Source organism: Annulohypoxylon truncatum (genome assembly GCF_022578515.1).
Source record: "Annulohypoxylon truncatum strain CBS 140777 unplaced genomic scaffold F4807scaffold_1, whole genome shotgun sequence".
In the NCBI taxonomy this organism is placed as follows: domain Eukaryota; kingdom Fungi; phylum Ascomycota; class Sordariomycetes; order Xylariales; family Hypoxylaceae; genus Annulohypoxylon; species Annulohypoxylon truncatum.
The window spans coordinates 2174019-2200517 of NW_025953787.1; the positions used below are offsets into that span (position 1 = coordinate 2174019).

At 47.3% G+C, this 26499-nt stretch overlaps 8 protein-coding genes across 8 annotated transcripts; 4 read left to right on the top strand and 4 right to left on the bottom strand.

The window, feature by feature from the left end:
* Window positions 1-745: 745 nt before the first annotated feature.
* Window positions 746-3193, top strand: F4807DRAFT_406181 (P-loop containing nucleoside triphosphate hydrolase protein). The gene is made up of 4 exons (XM_047996266.1): window positions 746-1738; window positions 1805-2089; window positions 2237-2805; window positions 2866-3193. Exons 1-4 carry the CDS (start codon window positions 1114-1116, stop codon window positions 2938-2940), a joined length of 1554 nt encoding a protein of 517 aa, XP_047859691.1. The 5' UTR covers window positions 746-1113; the 3' UTR covers window positions 2941-3193.
* F4807DRAFT_406184 (uncharacterized protein) lies at window positions 3181-5280 on the top strand. Its single transcript, XM_047996267.1, has 4 exons — window positions 3181-4455; window positions 4564-4637; window positions 4692-4864; window positions 4920-5280. Exons 1-4 carry the CDS (start codon window positions 3706-3708, stop codon window positions 4949-4951), a joined length of 1029 nt encoding a protein of 342 aa, XP_047859692.1. The 5' UTR covers window positions 3181-3705; the 3' UTR covers window positions 4952-5280.
* On the bottom strand, window positions 5281-7598 carry F4807DRAFT_406187 (uncharacterized protein). Its single transcript, XM_047996268.1, has 3 exons — window positions 7228-7598; window positions 6583-7158; window positions 5281-6527 (listed from the first exon to the last, which is right to left on the bottom strand). Exons 2-3 carry the CDS (start codon window positions 6852-6854, stop codon window positions 5441-5443), a joined length of 1359 nt encoding a protein of 452 aa, XP_047859693.1. The 5' UTR covers window positions 6855-7158; window positions 7228-7598; the 3' UTR covers window positions 5281-5440.
* A 187-nt stretch (window positions 7599-7785) lies between these two features.
* Window positions 7786-10760, top strand: F4807DRAFT_406189 (uncharacterized protein). The gene is made up of 2 exons (XM_047996269.1): window positions 7786-10529; window positions 10591-10760. Exons 1-2 carry the CDS (start codon window positions 8352-8354, stop codon window positions 10657-10659), a joined length of 2247 nt encoding a protein of 748 aa, XP_047859694.1. The 5' UTR covers window positions 7786-8351; the 3' UTR covers window positions 10660-10760.
* A 1809-nt stretch (window positions 10761-12569) lies between these two features.
* On the top strand, window positions 12570-15433 carry F4807DRAFT_406193 (MFS general substrate transporter). Its single transcript, XM_047996270.1, has 4 exons — window positions 12570-13175; window positions 13245-13641; window positions 13703-14246; window positions 14300-15433. Exons 1-4 carry the CDS (start codon window positions 12927-12929, stop codon window positions 14688-14690), a joined length of 1581 nt encoding a protein of 526 aa, XP_047859695.1. The 5' UTR covers window positions 12570-12926; the 3' UTR covers window positions 14691-15433.
* A 482-nt stretch (window positions 15434-15915) lies between these two features.
* Window positions 15916-17473, bottom strand: F4807DRAFT_466449 (oxidoreductase; the record flags this gene model as incomplete). The annotated part of the gene is made up of 4 exons (XM_048002386.1): window positions 16866-17473; window positions 16560-16807; window positions 16230-16509; window positions 15916-16172 (listed from the first exon to the last, which is right to left on the bottom strand). Exons 1-4 carry the CDS (start codon window positions 16900-16902, stop codon window positions 15916-15918), a joined length of 822 nt encoding a protein of 273 aa, XP_047859696.1. The 5' UTR covers window positions 16903-17473.
* Window positions 17366-22782, bottom strand: F4807DRAFT_24451 (vegetative incompatibility protein HET-E-1). The gene is made up of 2 exons (XM_047994325.1): window positions 20132-22782; window positions 17366-20055 (listed from the first exon to the last, which is right to left on the bottom strand). The coding sequence occupies exons 1-2, from the start codon at window positions 22466-22468 to the stop codon at window positions 17830-17832; spliced, it is 4563 nt and encodes a 1520-aa protein (XP_047859697.1). The 5' UTR covers window positions 22469-22782; the 3' UTR covers window positions 17366-17829.
* A 368-nt stretch (window positions 22783-23150) lies between these two features.
* Window positions 23151-25808, bottom strand: F4807DRAFT_406210 (amidase signature enzyme). The gene is made up of 7 exons (XM_047996271.1): window positions 25700-25808; window positions 25544-25639; window positions 25015-25485; window positions 24846-24956; window positions 24696-24797; window positions 23826-24643; window positions 23151-23765 (listed from the first exon to the last, which is right to left on the bottom strand). Exons 3-7 carry the CDS (start codon window positions 25157-25159, stop codon window positions 23601-23603), a joined length of 1341 nt encoding a protein of 446 aa, XP_047859698.1. The 5' UTR covers window positions 25160-25485; window positions 25544-25639; window positions 25700-25808; the 3' UTR covers window positions 23151-23600.
* Between the last annotated feature and the right edge of the window lie 691 nt (window positions 25809-26499).

The following is a 26499-nucleotide window of genomic DNA, read 5'->3' on the forward strand; positions in this document are numbered from 1 at the left end:
TCACTTCCATTGTTGAAAATCGCATTTAGGACTACGTGTATAACTTATAATCGTGAATAATGGTTACATCCCTGTGTATGAATCTCAGCTAGGTACTTCATGTTATTTGTGTGCTAAAGTATCCTCTGCGTCATATAGTCGAAATGGATCCATTACTTAACATAATATTCTCAAGTCACTTATAGGTACCTACCTAGGTAAAAGAGAAGATAGTTGGACACATAGTTCGATACGATAGTATTAACACATGGGTCACCTTCTGTGATGCCATTCCGCCCAAGGTCTATGGAAATAATATATAATAATCAAGACCTGCGTTGAAATTTCAACTCTCTAACCTCCACAGACAACCAAACATTGGAGCTAAGTTGACTTGGAACGACATTTACCTACTTAGAAATAAATGTCTTCGATACGACTGAGGCTCAACAAGAGTTGCAAACCTCTACTCCAGAGACTGGAGTTATATCGAACGACACGAATTCTTACGAATACCAAATACCAGAATGGTTTTCGAAGGGAAATATCAAGACCCCAGCTGATCTTGCCGCGTTAAAGTCCCGCTTATACCTCTCCAATGGTGACTCCCGTGAGGATACAAATGTCGACGACAACCAAGTGTATGAGATTCCATATGACTTGTTCTCACAACCGAGTGACACCATATCCGCGGCACTTGTTCGTAATCCAGACGGCGACCTACCTTTTGAACTACCAACCGTGTTAATTAAAACATGGTGGACGGCGTCTATCGGACCATTAGATGAAATCGTCATACACCTTGCCAAAGATTTAGGTGCAGCTTTGATATCGATAGATCTGGAGGACCTTGAAGACTTAAGCTGTGAATTCAAGCGTCAGGACGAGAATTATGGCCACGCTCTCATAAATGAAGACGATGCAGAATCATCTAAATCAGATGTACAACATTACTTCGTTGTCAAATCGGAACAGAACGCGTCCAAAAATGCTTGGCTGCGGGTTAACCGAGCCATCTCATCAATCATTAACACTGCACGGGTAAATTCTCAGGCCTGTGCCTCAGCTACTCCCACAGGCAACGACATTCCACGAAATCTACCTGTCATACTTCATATTCGCCACTTGAATGGGATGTTGGCTGAGGATAAAAGGGGTAGATTGCTTGCCAGGCTCCGTAACTTCGCCCAGGAATATCGGAAGGGCGGGGGGAATCTCGTTCTGCTAGCGACATGGTGTTCTGATGGCGATGACGACGACTACTTCGAACCACGGATGATGCGAAAGATGGGAATTTGTAACGAATCTTGTGTGACTATCAACCCAGTTACTCGCACTGGTCTTGAGGGGCCCTGCAGAAAGGATGGAAATAGTTATCTCGCCATGATCAATACGCGGCGCCTGAAGAGATCTCTGAGGGAAAAGTTGGTTAATGGTACATCTATGGATTTCTTGCATATGAACTCCGACTGGGGAATCCTTGGCAACCCATTTGGCCATTTCCCATGGCCAGAAGATGAATTAAAGCGGGCAACACTACAAATCGTGGGGAAAACGCTGAAGAATCCGGTACTAGGCCTTCCTGACATTGAAATTGTCCTTCGGCGGCTCAATTTATGTATCACGCCACCCCAGATCGTAGAAACAGTCCAGAGTGACAAGGCGGATAATTCTATACCGTGGAAAGAGAAGATAGACCGTCTTAAGGGCGGTTGTAACGAATTTGAGGAGAAACTTCTGGACTCCGTTGTCAACCCAGGCAAGTATAACACTTATTTAGACCTCGATACCCTAGATGTGAGATCTTCGACTAACAGCATTGCAGTGAACCTCGAGTTAACATATGACGATGTTATAATCGACTCGGAAAGTAAAGAGACTATGAAATATTTGGTTTCGATGTCAAATTTCTGTCCAGATGCTAAGTCGAGCTACCTTCTTAACCAGATCAGAATCAATGGTGCCTTGCTTTACGGACCTCCGGGAACAGGCAAGACACATCTGAGTCGTGCCATCGCTAAAGATTCAGGCATGAACATGATTGCCATTGATTCTGCTTCCATCACCTCCAGATGGTCAGGAGAAACAGAGAAATTCATTAAAGCTTCCTGTTGAGTAACCCCTTTACTACTCTATTGTGCTCCTCAACCTAAAGCAATGATTTCGATAAATATATTCGAGAGACCATTAGTCCCTTGTTCATTCTAAGACTCGCTTATATGATTACCTACCTACCTACTGACCAGAGACATTACAGTCACACTTGCTTCGAAACTCTTCCCGTGTGTTTTATTCATTGACGAGGTGGACGCTCTGTTCTATCGTCGTGATTCTGACGACAAGAGCTGGCAGAGAAGCGCGCTTGCTCAATTTCTGCAATGTCTTGATGGACTTGTCAAAGAGGAAAAGGGACCATTTGTCATTGCAGCCACGAATCGTCCCTCAGATCTCGACGACGCATTCCTCCGCCGGCTACCACAGAAATTGTTCTTTAAACTCCCAGATGCAGAGTCCCGGCTGAAGATACTTCGACTCTTCTTAAAAGACGAAGACATCCACAGTTCGCTTGATGTTGAGGGATTAGCGAAGGTCACCGAGGGTTATTCGGGTTCGGATATACGGAGCCTGTGCGGCAAGGCGGCAATGATCTGGGCGATTGAGCAAGAAAGGCCCAAGGCCAGAGATGGCTTGAAGGGCAAACCCAAATTATGTCTCGAAGCTCGTCACTTCGGTAAAGCTCTTCAGAATATCAGGCCAAGCGTTTCCGAGAAAGCCCTTGCGGAGTTCACCAAATTTGCTAAGCAATACAATGCAAACGATTTCAAGGTATGGTAATATCCAAACGAGATTCTAGGTGCTTAGGTATCAGCAACTCACACTTCACAGGACTCATCATCTGCATCTTATACTATCGACGAGCGATGTTTCACGAAATCTGTGGTGGTATCCGACGAAGCTTGAATCGAGCCGGATGCAGTAACTAAACAGTCATCGAACCGCCCACAACTACTGTGTCTTTGCCTATAGTTACGGTTATCCATTTAACCTATAGGTACTTCGTATAGCTTAGAAGGGTGGATAATTAATTGACGATATAGAGGTATTGGTAAAACTAAGTGCTTTTTAATGCTGGTGATTGTCGTGAACATTGCTGTTGCCTTTTGGATGCATAGTTAGCTATCCGTTGAGATGTGGTCCTTCGGGCATAAGATAGGTACGTAGGTATTTATATAGTGGAAGATAGAGATCTACTAAGGCTGAGAGTTCCGAAAATATATTCAACCACATGCTAGTAGAACCAGGATCCAGGGACGGTGAGACCACTCTAATTTGCCAACTCGCATCTGGCCACGCAGTTATCTTTGGAAATGCCGGGCGAACTGTGTGCACTATCTCAAGTTATTTACAACACAGGTTTACATACCCTAGATAAGCCAGAAATCGACGAGCCATGATTTGAAATCTTCGAGAATTTCGCCGTTGGGGGGGACTGAATGGAGTTCTTATTCGTCGAAACGACGTCCTATCTACCGCAGGCTAAATCTATTAATATACAAGTAAATTGATATTAACCGACCGAAAATGGCGTCCAGCGGCATATAGGAGAAGGGGTGGTAGCAGAACCATGTATTTAGGAGCTGAGACCCAGGTTATCGCACAGGCTCCCCTGGCATTCCCACTACAAGCCTTCGATTCTCGCTGACGGTATCAATCATCTCGCCCAAGATGCAGTGGAAAGCTCTCACCCTCGCCCTCCTCGTGGAGCGTGGCTTCGGCCAAGGGATGTTCCCGATGATGCGGTTCAGCTGCTCGCAGCTCGTCGTCGATCGTCTCGACCCCCTAGTCACACCCGGCTCCATCCCGTCGCCGCACTTGCACCAGATCGTCGGCGGCAACTCCTTCAACGCGTCCATGGACCCCGCGACGCACGACCTCCCTTCCTCCTCTACCTGCACCAGCTGCACCTTCTCCGAAGACTTCTCCAACTACTGGACCGCCGTCCTGTTCTTCAGAGCCCGCAACGGGACGTACAAGCGCGTGCCCCAGTTCGCGAGCGAGGGTCTCCGAGCCGACGGCGGCATCACGGTGTACTACATCCCCGCGGCCGAGGGCCAGGGCAACGTGACCGCCTTCACGCCCGGCTTCCGCATGCTCGTCGGAGACGCCGCCGCGACGGCGCCGGGTACCGCGCGCAAGGTGTGCCACCGCTGCATGCCGAAGACGGGAGACAACAGCAACATCAACTGCGGCCCTCCGGACAGCCAGGCCCTGCCCGCGGGCCCGTGCGAGGGCGGTATTCGCTCCGTCATCACCTTCCCTACCTGCTGGGACGGCGTGAACACGGATAGTCCGGACCACATGGCCCATGTCGCTTATCCCGAAGGGTCATCTGAGAACGATGTTGGCGCGGCCGGGACCTGCCCGGAGAGCCACCCGGTGAAGATACCGCAGGTCATGCTCGAGGTTATGTGGGACGTAAGTGCTATCAGTCTTTCCTGAGTCTCCATTATGAGTTTTGGGCTTGGAATTTGTGGGGTCGCTATGGGATCAATCACTCATAATTGCTGACACGATGTACAACAGACTCGGCCTTTCAACGACGAGAGCTTATGGCCCGAAGACGGTTCGCAGCCTTTCGTCTGGTCTACTGGTGACAAGTAAGTTCCGACGATGGAGGTCGTGTCTTAGTCGCGACTCTAAACAGTGTACAGGGACGGATTCTCGCAGCATGGAGACTACGTCTTCGGCTGGGAAGGCGACTCTCTTCAACGCGCCATAGACGCCCGCTGCAACGGTGCGGTTTGTAACGTGCTCAAGACTCAGTCGTCAGAGGCGGCGATGAAGTGCACCAAGTCGCGGGTTGTTGAGGAGGACATCGATGGATGTAAGTCAAACCCTTGATCAAGTTAAGGACTGAATCCGGACTAACCGTTTCTTAGGGACAACTTCAATTCCAGGCCAAGCCATGTAAGGTAGATCGGGGTTGGCGGGATTTTGGATTTGGATAGCTAGAAGCGCGCAGTATTAGATTGAATTGTTAGTAATAAACATTCCAATTAAGATGTTGACTTTGTATAAGTGTTCCTTACCAGCCTAATCGCTTGGAATTTCATCGTGTTTATGTGAAATAGTGGGTATGCATTCGCTAAAGGGGGGGGTCGTCAGTGGCTTCAGCGGGCTGTCTATTCCGTAATTGGAGGTCTCATGTTACCTAGTGTAAGCCGGGGTGTAGAAAGCTAAAATTCTAGGGGATCAAAGCCGTCTATCTAAATGGATGTGTTTTCTCCATACTCCCGGATACAAGTAACAGTACAATAGGCACTTTTCTTAACTTTGTATATCATTCATTAAACGTTAAAACATTAACTAATTATTGTACTGAGTTACCAACCATTTAACCCTGCATATTACAGCATTGGGTTGGTTAGTATTACCTATTTCTTCCCGGGCGTTGTCCTCGTTAAAACTTCCCCGTCGTCATCTTCATCCCCAGTTTAAATAAGCTCAAAGCCCCTGGGCCCCTCACACTTCGTGGTATAGATGCCAACAAATTCCTCTTCTTCGTCGTCGACGTAGAATTGCTCTTCGTTGCATTCCAATTACCTAGGACTTCTTGGATAAATGTGGTGTTGCCGAAGACTTCATCGAGTATGTCGGGTATGGAAACCTGACTGCCGTTGGTAAAGCTGCTGATGAGGTCGCTTGCTAACTTGACAACAGACGTAGTAGACGTCACGGTCCTGTTGTTAAGAATAGTCTCAATAAACCTAATGTGTTCGCCATTGACCACGGTAGCGTTACCCGTCGCATTAATCTGGATGTTCCCGCCGCTCAGCGCATCTCCCTGCGTGGAAAGAATCGTCCCAATGTTCTGGAAGAGCGTGTCGAGAAATAGCTCGCCATTGAAGTATCTAATATTGTTACCGCGGGGAAGATAGACGTCGTAGACAGTGATCAGACCAATTCTAAGGTCTCCCGACATCAAATTAAGGGATAAGTTGCCTATGCCGAGGTCGAGAGTACCCCAATTAGGCAAATTGAGAGTTCCCTGGATGTTGGTACCGTTCTCTCTGGCTGGCATCAGGAGCTGAAGATCTTGGATGGAAAATCCATCTAGCTTGTTCAACGAGTTCACTGTGACTGTCTTGTCTAAATGTCCATTCGTGTGTAGTGCGCCCAAATGGATTTTTGGGTCGCCGCGAGTGGATAAAGTGACGGTAGGTTGGTCGAAAACATTTGCGAACCACGATATCAATTCAGTCTCATTAGTTACTGTGACGATCTGGTTCTTGATATTGAGCGGTGTGGTCCCCTTTATGTGCAGCTCCGGTAGAGACACATTGACAAAAGGTGAAAATGTGGGCGTGTCCTTGTTATACAAGAGCAGTGTCATAGGGTCGATCCTAGCCGGTAAAGGCGAATCGAGTGACGTGAGAATAGAGACGTTGAGCTTAGTTGGCGATACAGCTATGAACTGACCGCCGCTGATGGGCATCGTCTGGTCGTTGAGAATGCGCTGTACGATGGCGGGTATGATCACCAAGAATCTGAACTGACTGTTAATATTTAGACTGATAATTCGCTCCCGAGACAAAAACATACATAATGGGCAGAAGTATGGCGAGGAGAACGATCGCTCCTATCAAATACCACCACCAAAACCGACCACAGTGACGTTTGAATTTTTGCTTCTTGGTGAGAGGGGTCGCTGCCGCCTCCTTCTCTTGAACATGATCGGTCGAGGAAGCATCATCACTCTGCCTCACCGGCGCAGTTGCTGCTCCTTCGCCATCGTCACCTCGACCGCCATGTACAGAAGTTGTAGGACTACTGGCCTCAAAGTGAGATCGGTCTTCTCGAAAGGCGGACGTCATGATCACTTTGCTTTGGCTGAAGGACGCTTGGATGCAGTAGAAGAATGTACGCCTGAAGACTTCTTGAGTGAAATCAGGGAGAGGAGTTCAACTTCAAGGCGGACCTGGTTATCACATGTGTATCCAATATGCCGGGAGTCGACTACCACATCGGCTTGCAACGATGACCAGGGCGTTAAGCCTTGCCCAACATCCACCTCTTTGCAGCTACATACATATCGTATACCCCTCGTGAGCTGTTCTGCTTTGTGCGCATCGACTTATCTCCATCTGTGCTCCGACCCCGGTTTTTTTGGTCATATAACTATTACAGGGGGATGGTCAGCTTTGAGTTTTTCAAGGATTCTTACTGGTTTTTGCGAGGGTCACGCACATTACCGTCGAAGAATAAGATGTTAGTCTTGCGGGGTTTCGGCATAGTACAACCCCAGTTATTAATTACCCTTAGCAGATCTTCATTTTCACTGCGAAGAAAACAAAACGCCCGAGTGGGATGATGTCAAGTCACGCCCGGCCTTCCTGATATGGAAAAAGATGTACCTGCATGATTCCCAATCTGACCATACCGCCCGAAAGGCATCCAATAGTCGATATATTCGCGGGGTTTTAGCAGAGTAGTTAAGTCGTGATCGCTCAATTTAGACCTGGGGCAGCTGGGGAAGAGAGAACTAGTGTTAAGTCAGCTCGTGGCGCGGAAAAATGTTGGGAAATTGGTGGGTTATGGGAAAGAAAAAAGACAGAAAGGGGGCGCGTGCGTACGATCTCTTCATCTTGGAATACCACGAAATCTCATAGCTTAGTACTCTTAAGGTGAAAATGTGGAAAAGTGGGAACGGTATGGACCGTGATCAACAACACATGCAGTAGACCACTTGCAACGCCGAGCGACGACGAGATTATCAGATTGAAGGTAAACAAGCTAGATGGCACCACTGTGAGACCTTCAATGCAAGCGCGGTAATGGCGAGTACGAGCGCACACATTTTGTATTTACAATCCTACCCTCCAAGACAGATTGTCGAATCAGCATCTAGAAAAACTTGCTGATTTGGGTCCACCTATTATGGGTTACATGGGGGCTCGTGCCCTACGCAACCATGTCACATTAGTGATTGGCATCGTGGAGAAGTTGGGGAAGTTGGGGCCGCTGTCGTTCCGCTAGCTTAGCTAGAGAGCTAAGGAGGAGCTAACGCCGGCAAGCTCATTACCCATGTGGGTAAGAGATGGACGAAGATCCAAACGAGGAATAACGCCCGAGGCTCACCCCCCAGCTCTCCAGCTCCCAACTGCTCATGGATACCAAATTCCATGTGACATGAGTGAGATGCATGCGATGGAGTCGGTAGGAATGATTGCTCATATTCTCGATCCTCCCATCTTGGGCTCGCCTATCACGTCTTCTACTCCGTGGTCGAGCTGAACCGGAGCTTCATCTTCAAGTCAAAGGACGAACGACACCTTGGAAGCCTTCCTAACAACTAATCCACAGCCGTCGCCATGCTGTTCTCTAAACTCTTCATAGCGGCCTTGGCGCCGGTCAGCTTCGTCGCTGCAGAATCGGTGCCAGACTTGGATCTTGATGCCATTCTTGCAAAGCATAACCTAGCATTGGTTCCTCGATCTGACCTCACAGATGCATTAACTGAGCTTAACGGACTGCTCAGGAGAAATCAAGTCCAACAACAGAAAGTCCCCATATACCCACGAGCTGGCAACAGCACTGGCTCGAGTTCTTCCAGTTCTTCGTCGGGCAGCGGGCTTGACCTTGGAGATCTTTCAGGACTAGGAGACCTAGGCCAAGCGATCGAAGGCTTGACTTCGCTCCTCTCAGGCCTGGGCGATATTGGAAGCCTTCTCAAGGCCATCGAATCCCTTCTAACCTCGGAGTTCTTGCAAGCTCTCCACGATGCTATGGTATATCTGGCAGCGACTCTCCAGCCGCCTATTCCCACTATCGCCAGGAATGTTCTTACCAAGGTTGAGCCGGTGGTCGACTTGATCTCAACACTAGACCTAAAGGGCATCATCGATGAGATTGAGGGTATCGACATCAAAGGCATACTTAGCGCGTTATCGCCACTGCTGCAACCTGATGCCATCAAGGGCGTCGTAACCCTGCTGACCAATGCCGAAAGTCTTTTGACCAAGGACACCGTTGACTCGCTCAAGACATTGCTTTCCAGTGTACAGCCACTCATCGACAGCCTTGGAAAGATTGACCTCCAAGGTATTCTTGATGCCATAGCCCCACTTCTTACCGCAGACTCCATAAAAGGCATTGTTGGTCTGCTAGGAAACGCAGAGAACCTGCTTACATCAGATTTCGTTGACGATACCAAGTCCTTGATCTCTGGAGCCGGACCGCTCCTCGATAGTCTCAAGAATATTGATTTACAAAGTCTAATCAACCAGATCACGCCAATTCTGAACGAACTCGGCCAACTTGACCTCAAGGGCTTGTTCGAAGCCATTAGCCCCTTGTTGACGTCGGATTCTATCAAGGGCATTATAGGACTTCTAGGAAACGCCGAGGATCTTCTGACGAAAGACTTTGTGGATCAAACCAAGTCTCTCATCTCATCAGCCGGTCCTCTGCTCTCGAGTTTGGGTGATATTGACTTACAAGGCTTAGTTAAGCAAATATCACCCTTGCTCGACACTCTCAGCAAGATTGATATACAAGGCATTCTCTCAGCTGTCGAGCCATTGCTGACAGCCGACTCAGTAAAAGGCATCGTTGGACTCTTGGGCAACGCTGAGGATTTGTTGACAGGTCAATTCGTCAACCAGACACAGACGCTGATATCCGGTGCCGTGCCCTTGATCGCAGCCGTCGGCAAAATCGACCTGGAAGGCCTTATAAACCAGGTGGAACCACTACTGGATGCTTTAAGCAAGGTTGACATAGCTGGGCTCATCGAAAAGGTAGAGCCTATCCTGGACGCTGTAGGCCAAATCGATATCGCTGGTTTAGTGAAACAAATTACACCAATCCTCAATGCCCTCGGACAGGTTGATATAAGTGGTCTTGTGAAGCAGATTGAGCCAATCCTGACTACCCTCAGCCAAGTTGACATCGCAGGCTTGATTAAACAAATCACCCCGATCCTCAATGAGTTAGGTCAGATTGATCTGGCAAGCCTAATCAAGAAAGTAGAGCCTATCCTCGACGCCCTGGGTGATATCGATATTGATGGGCTAATCAAGCAAATCACTCCTATCTTGAATTCCCTAGGCGATATCGACATTAAGGGTATCTTTGATGCAATCGCCCCACTACTCACACCAAACTCCGTCCACGGCATTCTTGGGCTCGTTGACAACGCTGAGTCTCTACTAACAAGCCAGTTTGTCAACGAGACTCATACCATCATCGACGGCGCAGCACCATTAGTTGGTGCTCTCGGACAGATCGATATCAAGGGCCTCATCAATCAGATCAAACCACTGCTCAGTACACTCAGCGGAATTGACTTCACTGGCCTCATCAGCGCTGTCAGGCCTTTGCTCAGTGCGCTGGACAAGATAGACATCCAGGGTATTGTCGACCAAGTCACACCTCTGATTACGCCGACATCCGTGAAAGGAATATTGACTTTATTGGGTAACGCGGAGAGCTTGTTGTCGGCTGCTTTCGTCTCGCAGACGACCGAATTAATAGGCGACGCTACGCCGGTAAGATTTCTTCCTGCTCTATTCTTATTAACAACCATCATGCTAACTTTTCTTGATGTAGATCGTAGCGACTGCTTCAGACTTCATAAACGCCATACTGCAGGCGTTAATGGGAAATGGAACATCATGACGGGGCATCTTGGTAATGACGGGAAGAGACTTGGGCAACCTATCATGAATAAATGATGCAGTATATTAATGAATAATAATGAATGTTAATGAGTTTAACCAGATAATACCGTCGTGATATAAGTAACTGATCTTTGTATTACGTAATCATTCCGTGGATTCAGGGGTTCAGGGGTAAATGACTAACCTTCATTGGTGTAAAATTGTATATACATTTCGGGGTTATATCTTTACTCCGCGGTATGCGGAATAATTTGACAGGTTAAAGAGACTCTCTTAGTAAAGTGGTCTTTCGTATATTTTGTTATTTCTATTAGATGTCATTTTCTCCATTTAATAGGCCAAGATGTTCACCTCATGATACACCACGGAATACTAACTCCTAAATATATCAAACGACAAGCTTCCGAAGCTTTATCTAGCTGCTCTAGTCGAAACGTCTGACTTGGTCTGCTGACAGTTGGAGTCCCAGGCATGAATTGCGAGTCTTCAAAGTTTGTGTGTTCTGATAGATTAAAAGAAACACCGGAGGAAGATGACCCTAAAGACTTGGGTGGTCTGGGGAAGTCTACGCATCGATCTGTCTTAGAGCACGTTATACTCCATCATAAATGGCTAAACATAGCTGAATCTCCAAGATGTACTTGCTCTTTCAATAAGGCGACGGCTTCTTCTAGCCGATGGCATGCGGAATGTACCCGATGTCGATACGAGAGAGGAACTCCTTCGGCTTCACATCCGACGCAAGTTTTCAGCGTGTCTTGCTCAGATAACGCCCCCACAAATCCTATGGAGCGTTCATGTAATAACTTAATTGAAGATATATAACTCCCTTTTCAAGCCCAATTCAGCAAAGTCGTGAAACAACTGTCAGGTAGGTAATGCCACGTCGGCCCATATTCTCCATTAGTTCTTATGTCTTTCTAACCGATCGTTCGGCAATATGATGAGGGGAAGCTACGCAGGTGTCACCCGCGACGGATCGTGAAAGAGATATCATAGTAGACGAGGTCATTACTAGGTGGTATGTCATAATCTCAGCCACAAAGCCATTTGTGCTACACTAGAGAGAAATTTAGAAACAATCATAAATTAGGCAGCACATGTTGGTATTACGAGTAACCTTGACAAGAGAAGGCTAGGTATTTATAGCTGGCATTCTCTTTGCTGGTACCTAGTTATCATTAGCCAGGGATTAGGAGGCCCAATATAGCTTCGCATAAGCTGGTAGGCCAGACCCGTAATGTTAGGGCTGGGGGTATCAAGGTACATGATTTCACAGGCATTTTGCCTTGTAACAGTTGTATCTTAATGCACAGACATATAAAGTGGTGCTCCCGGTCCATCATAACCAAGCTTTTGCATGTACTTAGGTGTATCTTGTTTCTTAATCCCTGGCAGACGACTGCCACTTTAGGGGATAATGACTCTGGTCGTTGATTACCGTTGCTGAAGCTGAAGGAGATAGGTGGTGTCTAAAGCATACGTGAGGACCCTATCATCTCCTAGAGCGTGGAATTCCGGTTCTTCGTATAGCTAAGATCGCCACTATCACAGAAGAACATTACATAAAGAAGAGAACTATGGGGTAACGAGGAAGACCCCGTCTTCAATGCGCCCCTACCACCTATATGAGTATGGTGTAGTAATTTGAATGCGGGGAAGTGAGAGACCAATCACCAAGTGCATCCCGCAGTTTCGGCTTGAAAGACAGGATTTATCGCTCCATCTTCTCCTCATTCTGCTCAGGGAGTCAGTCGGGAACTGAGGCTCAAGCAGTAGAGATATACGCAACTAATCCCCACTTGAAAAGGGGGGAAGTCGAATCAACCAATCATCATCGTGACCCCGGCTTTTCGGGTATAAGTTGATCAAGGTTAAGAGATGGGGTCTCCCAGCAACTTGGAAAAGGGAAAAACTAATGCGATCATTCTCATTCTCCTTTTATTAGAAATAAAACCGCCGGACTTATCCTAGCCTCTTGTCAATGCTAAGAGGGACTAGGTAAAGTCCTCTCTTAGTTGCCCCTGACCCCGGACTCTACACCCCGGACTCCATACCCCGTACCCCATACCCCGTACCCCGGAATATGGGGCAAGGCCCATAACTTGATTGTGGCTCTTACGCAACCCGCTTCTGCTGAAGGTCAGCCCAGTGGATATCAAACTGAATATAAAGCTCTTCACTTTTACCCTCAATCTGTCTTCTAACATTCTCAAAACCCCCATTGCAACCATCGCAGAAGTACTTCAAGACAGTCCATTCATCATGGTTGACGAAAGCAATGAGATTAAAGATGTCTCGGCGCAAGTCAATGACGGAGGATTCGAACATGTCGAGGATGCATCGAATCTCAAGGTTACCGCGAAGATCAACCAGCACCATGAGGAAATGTACAAGGAAGCGCTACAGCAATATCCAGACGATACCGCCATTGATAAAGAAAGCGAGAGAAAACTCAAGCGAAAACTTGATATACGCATATTGCCCCTGCTAAGCATATGCTACTTCTTCTACGTACGTACCTAGGTACCTATATAATGTACTCATAAAGGAATTTCACCTGGGACTGACCATGATGTCTAGTATGTCGACAAGACAACGCTCTCCTATGCTGCCATCTTTGGAATAGAGTCAGACCTTCATATGACAGGCTCCGAATACTCGTGGCTGTCGAGCATCTTCTACTTTGGCTGGCTCTTCTGGTCTATCCCATCGAACCTCATCATGCAGCGCTGTCCGCCTGCCTGGTATTTGGCGTTCAACATCTTCATGTGGGGAGTGCTCTTGATGTGCCAGGGCGCGGCATCAAATTTCGCCGGTCTTACAGCGCTGAGGACCCTGTCCGGGGCCTTCGAAGCCATCGCGGATCCGGCTTTCATGCTTATAACTTCAATGTACTATACACGTGAAGAACAGCCTGCTCGTATCGCAGCGTGGTATGTGTGGAATGGTATGGGTGTAGCAGGCGGTGGTCTTATTGGTGAGTAAAAGCCTGACGAGAACATATATGACAAGACAATCACAGTTGCTCATATGAACAGGATACGGAATTGGCCAAGTGAAAGGCGCGCTCGCCTCGTGGCGTTACGAATTCATAGTTGTGGGAGCAGTCTGTTCGTTTTGGGGCCTCATCCTGTTTCTCCTCCTACCGAACTCACCAACAACTTTCTGGGGCTTCAATAAACAAGAACGATTGCTCATGATAGCTCGAATGCGCAGCAATCAGACCGGAATCGAACACCAAGCAGTCAATTGGGGTCAGGTCAAGGAAGCATATCTTGATTATAAGACGTGGCTTTTTATCCTGTTAGGTTTCCTCGGCGCGGTACCCAATGGCGGCATCTCGAATTTCTCAACATTGGTTATCAAAGGCCTAGGATTCGATACCCTACACACTGCGCTACTAGGTATACCACAGGGCATTATCATCGTCATCTGGATCGGCCTTAGCGCGCTTGCCAACAGATATATGCCGCCTAATAGCCGTACGCTCATCTCCGCCATGTTTATGCTACCTACCATGGCGGGAGCTTTGGGATTCCTGCTTGCCCCAGCCGATGCCTATGTCGGGCGTTTGATCTGTTTGTGAGTGTGGACTTCAGGAAAATAAAATTCGAACCAATTCTAACAGTTGACAGTTATCTCACCGGATCTTACCAGGCAGCATTCGTCATTTCCTTGTCCTTAGCAACAAGTAACACGGGAGGACAATCGAAGAAGATGATTGTAGCGGCCATGATCTGGTTCGGCAATTGCCTAGGCAATATCGTCAGTCCCTTCTTTTACATCTCGTCACAAGCGCCGACCTACCACCTAGGTATCGGGTCCCTGCTTGTAGCTAATTTCCTCGAATTCCTCCTATTCTTCGTCTTCCGGTACGCGTTCATATTCGAGAATCGGAAAAAGGAGAAGATTCGAGCACAATTGCGGGAAACCGGTGTGGACACGAACAGCGCGGAGTGGCTGAACGCAACCGCGTTCCAAAACTTGACGGACAAGGAGAACCCAAATTTCGTTTATGTGTATTAGGACTTCGGTGGCCGAATGAATTTGGAATCTCCCATGCGCGCTCTGTGCCCATAAGAGCCTTTGAGGCAGAAGGGGCAGACGCTAGGATCGCGGGATAGCATCCTCCAAATCGCTGAAGACATTTCGGCTCATACCCCTGAATTTGTTGGCTTGGTAGCTTATCCATTATCGCATCGCAATAACTTATGGCATGGGATTGAAGGTATTAGTATAGTATACCGAAACTTCTTTGCGGAAATAAATATTTATCGCTATATTCGACTATTGGTTTATTATTTTTCAGACACCCTGCCGCCTTTTGAAATATATCAATAGGGTGAATTGAACCAATTCTTAGGTACAATAGCTCTGTTGGTTCGGCCTGTAATTAGCGTCAATAAGGCGACTCCCAACCATGGTACCGCGTGCGGGCCAAATTCACAATCTGGCATCGATTGAGACAAGAAGACAGGAAGGCTGAAAAATCCTTGAGTTCAGATCGTTTCAATATTGCTTCGGTTCTCCACCTCATTCCCACACAGTCAATGTCCCGCAGATACCGGAATTCTAACGCGACAGACGATATTCTGTATGGACTTCGTGCTATCGGGACGTGGGATGGACAGGATTGTCAGAGAGAGGAGTGCTCCGTGATAGAGGTCACACATAGAGTGCATGCTAGGTAGTAGTGTAGTATTAGTGAACTAATAACGCTTGCCCTTCGAAGCACCTTCGAGGGCGCTGAGCGCCCTATATATGAACTACCCTGGTCTCACACTATCCCTAATTGGGAATAATTCACATTGTCCCCTGACAAGGATGGAACTCATAGGTTGTGGTAGCGATAACATAGACGCGCCATCCATTGCAGTAAATCATCGCGTAAATGGATAGAAGATGAACCGAACTGAGCTTCACATTACTGGCAACAATTACGCCTATAGTACATGTGACCGACTAGTTTGGAGGACGTTGGACTGGTCGGGTCGAAATATCGATTCGATTGAGTTGGCGGATGTCCCCAGGCTATTTATATTTGACAGACAGGTATAAGTCCTGCGAGATCTGCCGTAGGAGATATGTAACTTTATTCCTCTAGGTTAAAGATTTCCTAACCCATAACCTATCTATCACCTTACCACTTTTAAAAAAGATGATAGTCATTTTAACTTAGTCATACTTGGAGCCAGACCTGGATGCAAAGCAGATTTTAGTCGACTAGCTGGAAACATAGGGGAGTAAGTTGTCAAGTAAGGACAGGGACTGACACTCCAGAGTCTACCACCAACGTCTGTCCGTTAACAAAGCTTGCTCCTGGACTTGCAAGGAAGTGAATCACATTCGCAATCTCTTCAGGCGTCGCGACCCTACCAAGAGGCATAGACTTGTTGATGATTTCGCCAACCTTTGGCTGCTTCTCAATTCCACGTCTGAGCATCGGCGTATCTGTGAAGCCCGGACACACTTCGTTTATCCGAAGGCCCGAGCTCCTATTTTCAAGGGCTGTAATCTCCATGTGAGTATGACCAATTTTCCTTGATAGCCCAGAGTCTGGCTCACCTGCACACTTCACTATGCCTCGCGCGGCAAATTTGCTTGCTACATAGGTGATTGATTGAGCCGTGCCGAGGACAGCAGACAGAGAAGTGACGTTGACAATCGCACCAGGACCTATACTTCGGCGACCGCTGCGACCTTCGACATATAGAGGCTCCTGATTCTTCATCACACTGATCTCTTCTTGGAGGCAATGCAGAATACCCTTTGCATTTACATCATGCAACAGGTCGTATTCCGCTTCATCCACACTTGACGTGTCCGCTGGGGTTTGACGCGGCAGCTAAAGGACGCTGGTTAGCAACATGATTGCCCATTGTCGCGCTTACTAACTCCGGCGCTGTTCACAGCGTAGTCTATTCTGCCGAACAATTCCTTGGCTTTGGTAACCATTGCTTTCACAGACTCTCGGTCTCTAACGTCAACGGCGATGGCAGCAGTCCCATAGTCTTTAGCTGAGGCAAGAGATTTGCTTTTTGCCGACGCCTCTGACGCTGCATCAAGTGTCTGGTCAGCGAAAATAACTGCCCGGGCACCTCTCTCTGCAAAGGTCAACCCGGTTTCAAGACCGATTCCACTCCCTATTCAGAAGATATTAGCCACGCTGATGACGATGTGATTTTAAAATTCATTTCTCACCAGCACCAACAACCAGAGCTACGCCATAGACATCCATTTGGGGATTTTAGGGCGAACTAATTAGAAATAAAGCTGTATATGAATAGGTACAGTGTAGACTAGTAATGAAAAGATATAAGACCTTAGGGAAGGAGAGGCAAGACAATACTGTCCTTGCGAGGTTAGCAACTCCTCTGAATCATTGCCTCGATAACTCATAAAAGTTGGGCAGAAATAGGTTGGAAGAAAAATAACGGGTCGAGCAAGTGTCATGTAAGGGAGACAATGTTGCCCCTTATGATATAGTGGGTGAACCAATTAAAATGTTAGGTATAGAACCAACAAGAGGAAAAGGGGAGGGGTATATACAATTTGCCTCTTGCTAGACCTCCACAATCTAGCCATCGACGGAGGGCGTGTCCCTAAAGGCTTAGGTGCAAGGCAGATCGAGAACTAAATCAACCTCAGGACGGCCAAGCTTTTTTGTAAAGGAGATGACAACGGCCATGCGGCCATTTACTAGGCTGTACACCCCTTAGTTGAGGCTCATGCTGCAGAGCAATCCCTCAAAGCAACGCGCCGCCCAGTTCGATTCTCGCCGCCCTCATCGGAATACCCGATAGCGGCGGCTTTGCCACCGATGGGTAAGTTGTAGGTAACGGGAACTTGCGATGCAATCTCAACACAATTTCTGCGAAAGCTTCTTCATAAAGGTTTGGACAATTTCGCTAACACCAAGGCTACGCTCCGCGCGGAAGGCTTTCCGGTAGACGACGAGATCGTGGAATGGGCTAAAAGAATATCGCATGCCTTAGAGCCGGGGATGTTCTATCATGAGATCGACCAGGTAGTCGGCAAGTATTTTGATGTTACTTTCAAATACAGAAGTAGATAGACAGGGTCTCAGAAGAAGGAAAACAATATGTCTGATAAGAAAAGTCATCTCTCCGTGAGAGCGATGGGTATCATTAATGGCTCATAAACATCATATCCTAAATTCAATAAATGAGATCGCCCCAGAGGAATGTCCCATTGCAATTAAATTGCCCCAGGTAGCCACATCAGTCGCATAGTATTCATTAGGAAGCCAAATTGCATTTTCCATGTCTCGCCTTAACCAATCATGAGTTGCAAATAGGGAATACGGACGAATAGAGGAAGGAGAAGAGGGAGAATGAGCGCGGAGAGAACCGATACTCAATACCCCTCTATCAGTCTCAAGGTATCGGCCACAACTAGAGAAGGAGAGTTTTCGAACTATTGCACCTACGTTGAGTGAGCCTACCGTGTACTTGCTGCCTAGGTTCCAGAGTTTCACGGTGTTGTCAATCGAGTAAGCCATCAACTGGCTGTCTGGGGAGAAACAGGTAGAGCTAACCGGAACCGTATCCCTGATTATACCGGCTCCAGCGCCCGACTTACTCCAGAACCTAATCGTAGAATCCTCCGAGCAAGACACAAGCAACTTGCTATCCGATGAGAATGCAACCGAATTAACCGCATTGGAGTGGCCTCGGAGCACCACAGATGCTGCATTGCTTTCTAGGTCTGAAAGAAGGACAGTCGTATCTACTGAGCATGACGCAATGAAGTGATTATCTGGTGAGAAAGTAATACCACGAATTGGTCCTGTATGGCCTTCAATCTTGCCCAATGCCACTCCTATGAATGGGTCCCAGAGTCGTATGGTAGTATCATTAGAGCATGAAGCGACCAGCTGGCCGTCTGGTGAAAAGAGGACGCCGAGTACACTGTTCGAATGGCCTTCAAATGTATGAGATACTACTCCAGTCGATGTGTTCCATAGTCTCACGGTGTTGTCAGCCGATGCTGATGCGATTAGGTTGCTATCCGGCGAGAATGCAAGATCATTGATGCTGTCGGAATGGCCTTCGAGTTTTCGATGCTCATTTTTCCTTAACCAGATTTTAATCGTAGCATCCTGCGAACCGGAAGCAAGCCATTGGCCATCCGGTGAGAATACTACGCGAGTAATCTCACTTGAGTGACCTTTAAGAAGTTTGGCGCTCTCCATAATCTCCCCTGTAGATAGAGTAGAGGACTGTCGGCTAGGTAGTATACCGGGGTTAGCGTCCTCCTCGAAGTCGTCAAGCTTCCCGACCAGTGTCCAAGTCTTTGTATCCCAAAGCCTTACTTCATCGTCGAAAGAACTTGAAGCAAGAAGCTTACCATCAGGGGAGAATAGGACAGAATTGAGGCCACTCGTATGGTCTCTCAAAATGGCTACCGCAGTGCCGCCAACTGCATCCCAAATTCTCACAGTCTTGTCTTCAGAACCAGACGCAATGTGGACAGCGTCCCAGGAAAATGCGACAGCCATAACCCTCTTCGTATGCCCCTTAAATGCCATAAGTTCTGTTCCTAAGGCTGTATCCCAAAGCTTTAACGTCATGTCATCAGATCCAGAGATAATTCGCTTTCCGTCCGGCGAGAATCGGACGGAATTAATAGCGCCTGAATGGCCGTCGAGTATTATGCGTAATTCGTCCGAGTCATTCGAAACGTCCCAAAGCCTGATCATTTGGTCAACGGAGCCGGTCGCGATCAACGACCCATCGGGAGAAAAGGCAGCAGTATTAACACAGCTCGATTGATTGTCGATTCTTTTGATTTCTTGTCCAGTTGAGGCATCCCAAAGTGCCACCGTTTCGTCCATGGCGCCAGACGCAAGGATCTTGCCATCTGGTGAGAAAACCACAGAGTTAACCCATCCGGAATGGGCTTTGATAGAATAACGCAACGTCCTCGTCTTTATATCCCATGCTAAAACTGTGAAGTCATCTGAGCCCGCCGCGACGGTCGTTCCGTCTGGCGAGATGGCAACTGAACTCATCTTATCCGTCGCACCCTCGTACTTAGCAAGCGTGGCTTTTGTTGCCACGTCCCAGAACCTAACAGCCTCAAAGTTCGACCCTGAGGCAATTTGCTTGCTATCCGGCGTGAATGCCAGGTCACTGACGTAATTAAATTCATCCTTGGCCGCCGGAACATCAGCTTCGGCGATTCGAACGTCTTTGATCCAAGGATGTATCTGACTTCGAAATTGGAATTTCAATTCGTTACTAGGCGGAATGAATGAAAGTGCCGCGCAATACGTCTGAAGAGGTGCTCGTTTGATGATGTTCTGAAACTTGAAGATAAATCGCCTTGCGTCTTTGACGAACGGTAATTGACGCGCGTTACTGTCTGGCTGAAATATCCACTCATGTTAGCAAGTGGGGAGTGAGCTGGCTATGACTACCTAGGTCGTTATGAAAAATACACACCATTAGGAGGGCATGGTATAGTCTTATTATGGCACTCATTTCAGCGCTCTTCCCCATCAGGTTGATAGCCTCAAGCCAATGAAGGAAGTGCTCTCTGAAGAAAAGGTCGAACGGGTCGCCGTCGGTGAGACGTCTTCCACTCAGTCGGCAATGTTCAACCCAATAGAGGCATGCATATTGGAGATCCGGGGGAATACATCGTTGTATTAGATTAGGGTCCACATTCTCCAGGAGAGTACCTGGTGATCCAAGCCCACAGATATCACTTTTGAGATTCTTCGACATAAGTGCCAGACAGCTGTCGGCTAAAGCTTGGTGAGCCTGTTTTTCGTCCACCCAGAAGTCGAGGTCGCTGCACCGCTCCTTATTTAGAAGGAAATCGCGAAATGTGGGATGATGTAGACGAAGGGGATAAGACGTCTTAGGGGGAATGTTGAAGATTGTATGTAAATCAGCCAGGGTGTCCTTAATATCATCCAGGGGCATAGCGAGCAACTTCGCCAGTGATTCCATAGAAAGTGAGGAGCAGAGTATCACGATGCTTCCAAGGACCTCTCTAAACATAGCGCACAACTCTTGTCTCTCCTTTTCATTGTAGTCCTGCTGAATGGAATTTCGAAGGACATTGGTGTAAATGAGGTCTAATTGCTTTTCCGGACCTACGCCAGAGCGGTACCCGTTGATGAGGATTTTTATTCGTCTCTTCGCAAGCCGTCTACCTTCGCGAATAAAACGGCACGCAGTTGAGGCCCATATGAAGAGGCCACATGAAATCTCTACCAGGCGTTTGATAATCCTCATACCAGGCCAATCGTCATCGAAGCCACGTTCTTCTCGGATTGTTGAAAAGTGGTTTTCGAAGAAGATACTAAGATCATGATCGACTATGTCGGGTGAGATTTCTTGGAGAGTAAAGACCGCGCGTTCCACTTCTGGTATCTTTGTAAAGCCATGACGGATCAGGATTTCGGGTCTACTTGTAACGAAGACTCGCAACCGGATATTAGTGAGTAATCTAGCAGTACTCAAGACCCTTATCAAGACCCTTACGTCTCTTTCGCTTTCGCATTCATCCAACGCGTCAATAACAATTAGCACTGTGGATCGAGGAGGATAGTCGCTATGGAGCTTCGAAAGCGGATTAATTATCAACCTTTGCCATTGGTCTTTAAGCGATAGATTCATAATATCTTCCTCCTCGTTGACGGCTTCACATATGTAGCGCCTTGCCAAGGGGAATCTAGATGCTAACTGCCGAGAAAGAGTTGTAACCAGCTTGTTAGCATTGCTAAGGTCACCACCGCCTCTTGAGAAAAAGAAGTTCGCTCCCAGATCGCCCCGATTGTAATGGGTCCTAGCGACAGTACGAGCTACTGTCGACTTTCCTGTGCCCGCTATTCCGTTTAGCCAAAATATACACCTTTCGTCGGGACTCTCAAGCCACCGTTCTATCTCCTGAAGCAGCTCTGTCCTGGTGTTCGGGAGGCAGGTTGGCTCGTGCTGATTGTGGCGCGAATTAAAAGCTGCTTCAGAGGCAATAGGTATCGTGGCCAGGAGATGATCCCGTTTTACGTTTTCTGCGTGCTTCTTGTCAATTTCTTGGCGCAGCCGTTCGAAAGCGTGGTCTCCTTCCCCGTATAAGAGTGGCATGAAAACATTGAATATCCCTAATAGGCAATATGCCATGTCTTCTTTTCGCTTTGTCTGTCGATTCGCTGCCCAAGAGAGCCGTTGGTCCACAGTAAATTTCGTCATGGCATCTCCTCGGAGAGCCTCATATGGGATGCCTGTTATCTCATGGATAATTGACTGAAGAGACTTTTTGTCACCTAGTCGTGTGCCCTCGTAAGAAAAGAATTCAACTGACGCTGGGGCAAGAAGCTCTTGGAGCGTCCAACCCCGAGTGAACCATCTGCTGCGGCGAAAATCCGACTCCCATGAGCGTACAAGGAGATAATCATTCGTGACATCGTCAGGGGCCTTGTTGGCTGACACATCAGTCAGATACGCGTAGCATCGAGTAGCGTTACGATACCAAGTAAACATCGTTGTTATTGCCTCCTGGAGCTCGGCACTGCTGTTCCGGTTGATGCAACAAGTGTCCACCCAGAAGAATTCCAGGCCGTCTTTGGCGGCTTGGGTACCACAAAATTGAATTTTGGCATAGCCTGTGGGCTTGGACTTGGCTTTTCCCTGTGCCAGATCGTCGAAAGTGACTTCTTCGTCGCTGTCTAACAGCCAAGTATGCGACAGTATAGCATAACTAGGGAGCTCCTCACCCGTAAAATCCTTGGTAAGCTGAAATGTGCCATCTTCATTCCACTGAAGGAGACGCATCTTGGTCCGGAGAGGCTAAAAGACGCAATGAAATGGTTTCTATGATGCGATGGAGGTACCACATTGGGATTCTTAGAATAGACCTAGGTAGATAGGTACTAAGGGAGATAATTATTCCAAGTGTTGAAGAAAATGGGTAGTGGTTCTCCGGCTAACCCTGAGAAAGGCGGCTTGAACAAGGGGGAAGATATAAACGTCAATGGGGAAATCGTAGGCAAAAAAGACTGGGAGGTAAGAGATAGCAAGAATTAGAGCGAAGGTTGCCAATGTGCTCGACTTTTCAAAATGTGCCGGAAGCTGTCGCTGAAGATTACGAGTCTAGTTATTGACCGGAAGTGCAAGTTTCTAAAGAATCCGGGGTCGAATTGGGGGTCACGGGACCTAAGTACTAGCGTCCGCCCTCAACCGGGCGATTCGCCGTACTGTGGATGCTATTGGCTGTTTTACACCGTACGATATCATACCAACTCGGATTGATATTGAATTGTGATAGGCACCCATGTAAGACCCCGTATTTTGCTATTTTGGGCCACACCTTAACCTCATTTTGGCTTAAGGTCATTACGTAGGTTGCCGCTGTGGGCTTTTCTTGGATAGGAATATAAACCTTGCAATTTGTTTAAAAGAATACTTGCCTATGACAATTTTATGATTTTTTCGCTCCGACTTCATACCTAAGTCTCAAAATCTTCTTGTACTCATCAATCTTTCTAAGAAGCAATACTACAAAAACATTCTTCAACCCGCTATTAAACGTCACATCACGCAACATCCTGGAGAACCCAACCAAATACCAAGAGATTGCACGGTCGATCCTTTTTCAACGCTCTTATCTGTAGTCTAGTTGGCGCGCGGGCAGATTGCCTTACTATCTTCGACCAGCCTTACTAACACGAAAGATGGTCGCCTGATAATGGCCTCGCGTTATGTCCCGCATCTAAGCTTGTCTTTTCACCGGTATCAAAATATCTGCTTTATTCATTATACAATCTATAGGTATCCTATTGTCCTGGCTGCCTCACATTAGCCCAAGATTACGTCAAGATCTCGGCCATCACTTGATAACGTGTAATACATAAAGAAATAGGTACCATTAAGATCCAGACCAGTTTTCACCACGTCATCAGAAGGATTAGATCTGCACCTTCAAATCACCTCTATCCAAGAGCTCTCTGAAGACCTTACTCATCTTCAGAAGATGTTGGTCATGGTACCTAGGGGCTACAAGAGATAAGCTAATCGGCATACCATGAGCACCATAAAAGCCAGGCACGTTGATGACAGGCATGTGGAATCCCTGCATCAGGTCAGCAGCCAACGAGCTAATATAGAAGTAACAACAAAAATAGACACTCACCGTCCAGTGAGTATTGAAAGCTGCGCTACCCATATCGTCGAGCCCCAGTGGAGCTTCATCTACCGCGCTAGGTGTAAGAATGAACGAGTAATTTTCGGCCAACTTGTTAATGGTGCGCCGCACCCTAGCGTAAGTATCGGAAGCATCTACCATGTCTTTGTGGGTGTGATTATAAGTGTTCTCGACAATACCACGAACTTCCGGTGACAAATTCGTCTTATTCATCCGATATTCCCTGAGAAAGGCCGTCTGGGCTTCGCCAGCGGTGATGATTTTCTGTACTCGTTTCAAGTTATCAAAATCGTTGACTTCAGATGGAAAATCTACTTTTTCGACCTGCACGTCGTTGTCTCGGAGAATAGCCGCAGCTGCGTCCATGGCTTCTCTTGTGCCGGATCCTGCCAATGGCCACATTGGAGTCTCAATCAAAGCAACCTTGACTTGTTTCAGTGGTATGTCTCGGGGAACCTCATCATCCTTGAGACCAAAGACATCTGCAAGTAGCTGCAGATCCTCGACGCTGCGAGCAAAGAACCCGAAGGTGTCAAAGGTAGGGGCAAAGGGTTTTTGGCCTTCAGGTGAGATGGCGTTGTAGGTTGGTTTCATAGCGTAGACACCGTTGAAAGATGCCGGACGAATAATACTGCCACCAGTTTGTGCGCCCAGACTTACCGTGACTTGTAAGTCAGCTACCGCGGCCGCGGACCCCGCTGAGGAGCCACCCGGGGTACGGTGGGGGTCATGGGGATTAGTGGTATTTGGACCAAAATTCCCGCCCCCCGAATTGGTTACGGTGAATTCCGTTGTGGTTGTTTTGCCTGCGGAAAAGATTAGACCACAAATAGGAAAAGAGCATATCAATCGGCTAACCGAAGATGAGGGCCCCGGCGGCTCGTAAAATGGCAACCGCAGACGAATCAAAGCCTGGTTGGTTCCCTTTGTAAATGGGGGAGCCAAACTGCGTGGGCATATCTAGAACGCATAAGTCATATTCCTGATCATGAGCACACTCTAAGGCACCTTTAGTATTCATAATATCTTTGACGCCTATTGCTAGCCCATGCAGCGGCCCTCTCTGGTCCTGGGGGATTTGATCCAGAGCTCGAGCTTGGCTGAGCACGAATGCTGGATCTAGTGAGAATCAGCCCACATCTTCAAAGGTAGGAGGCAACAAAATAAGAAGTCCTACCGAGGTAGGTCCAAGCTTTGACAATGCTATCCCGCTCCTGGATGCGCTCCAAGAGAGAAGACACATATTCTTCAACCGTGATAGTGTTACTCTTCAGCAGATTAAGCACTTCCACGGCAGTCAAAAGGTATGGCTTGGCAATCATGGTTGATGATGATCATTTATGGGACGGCGAAGAAGATCCAGAACGGAATGAAATTGAGGAGCTTATTATCGGGGAACATGGAGAATTCACAACAACAAGACAATATTGGGCTTTGCTCTTGTATAAATCGAAAGCAAAAAAGATCACATGGGGCATAGCCAAGTCAAAAAGACGGTGGCTATACCAAAAGGCTAACCGCAGTTCAGCGTTGGAGCTATAACCTGTAACGGCATACCTCAACAAGACTCACGTTTGAAGCGAGGGGCTGTGTATGCAGCAAGTGAATTTACATGTTAGGTACAGTAGGTTAGCACTTATGAGCAAGGGTATTGTTAAACATATCCCACGAAAAGTTAATGTGATTGTGTGCTAAAGTAAATATAGTTAATATCATTGTCGGCGAATTGAGAAAATATGTCATACGTGCCCTACTTAAAAGCGCACCGTCGAAAAACTTCCTTCTCCTTTTAGATTAGGTACCTACCTATCCATTGCTTGAGCTTTTGATGGTAGCTGACTTCGTACCCCGCTATCAGCCACCCCTAACTTAGTTCTAGTTGGTTGGCTAAGTACAGTAGGTTTCGCATTACCCCTCTTAAGAGCCTCAATGCTTACCGGTTCAATGGACCTGCTTTACTAGATGGCTGTCGCCAATAGAATTACCAAATTTGGGGGCGTTGATGTATTGTGCCAGCTTAGGAGATAGGGAGAAAGGCCGACATCAAGGTCCGTGATAAGTGAATGCTAGGTGAAAAAGGTACCAAAATTGACATCTTGGGATAATTAAGAAGTTAAACCACGTGTAAAACTTTTGTCAACCCTCCCTAGATACCAAAACTATCTAGGTAAGGTTACCTACTAATGTCCCGTTGAAGTTATGATCTTGGTATAGTACTGGATCCTCCATGACGAGATTTTGATGAAGCTTGGATTTCGGGCTTCGGAAGTCTTCCAATGATCCGGTAAATGTCGGTACAGGTTAGCATTCCGAGCGCCGACGTATTGCGACGTCTCTTCCACGATTACGACGAGGATGATGCAGGCAGTTTACACGCACGCTTTTAACAACTGAATAGCTAAGTCGCATATATTATTTCCGAAAATTAAGGCTTGTATCAGTATCACGTACCCCGGGAACAAAGCCTTCAATCTTCGGATGTGTTACGCTAATCACTGGATATATACGAAGGTGATGATCAAGATGGATGATTGGCGACTTCGTAAATCGCTAGGAAGTCAAAATAAGCTTGATATGCAACGAAAGTAAAAACCATAAGTGCAATCAATTGTAGAGCCAGCTAATTTAATTGGGCGGAATTCTTATCGACAAAGATTCAGAC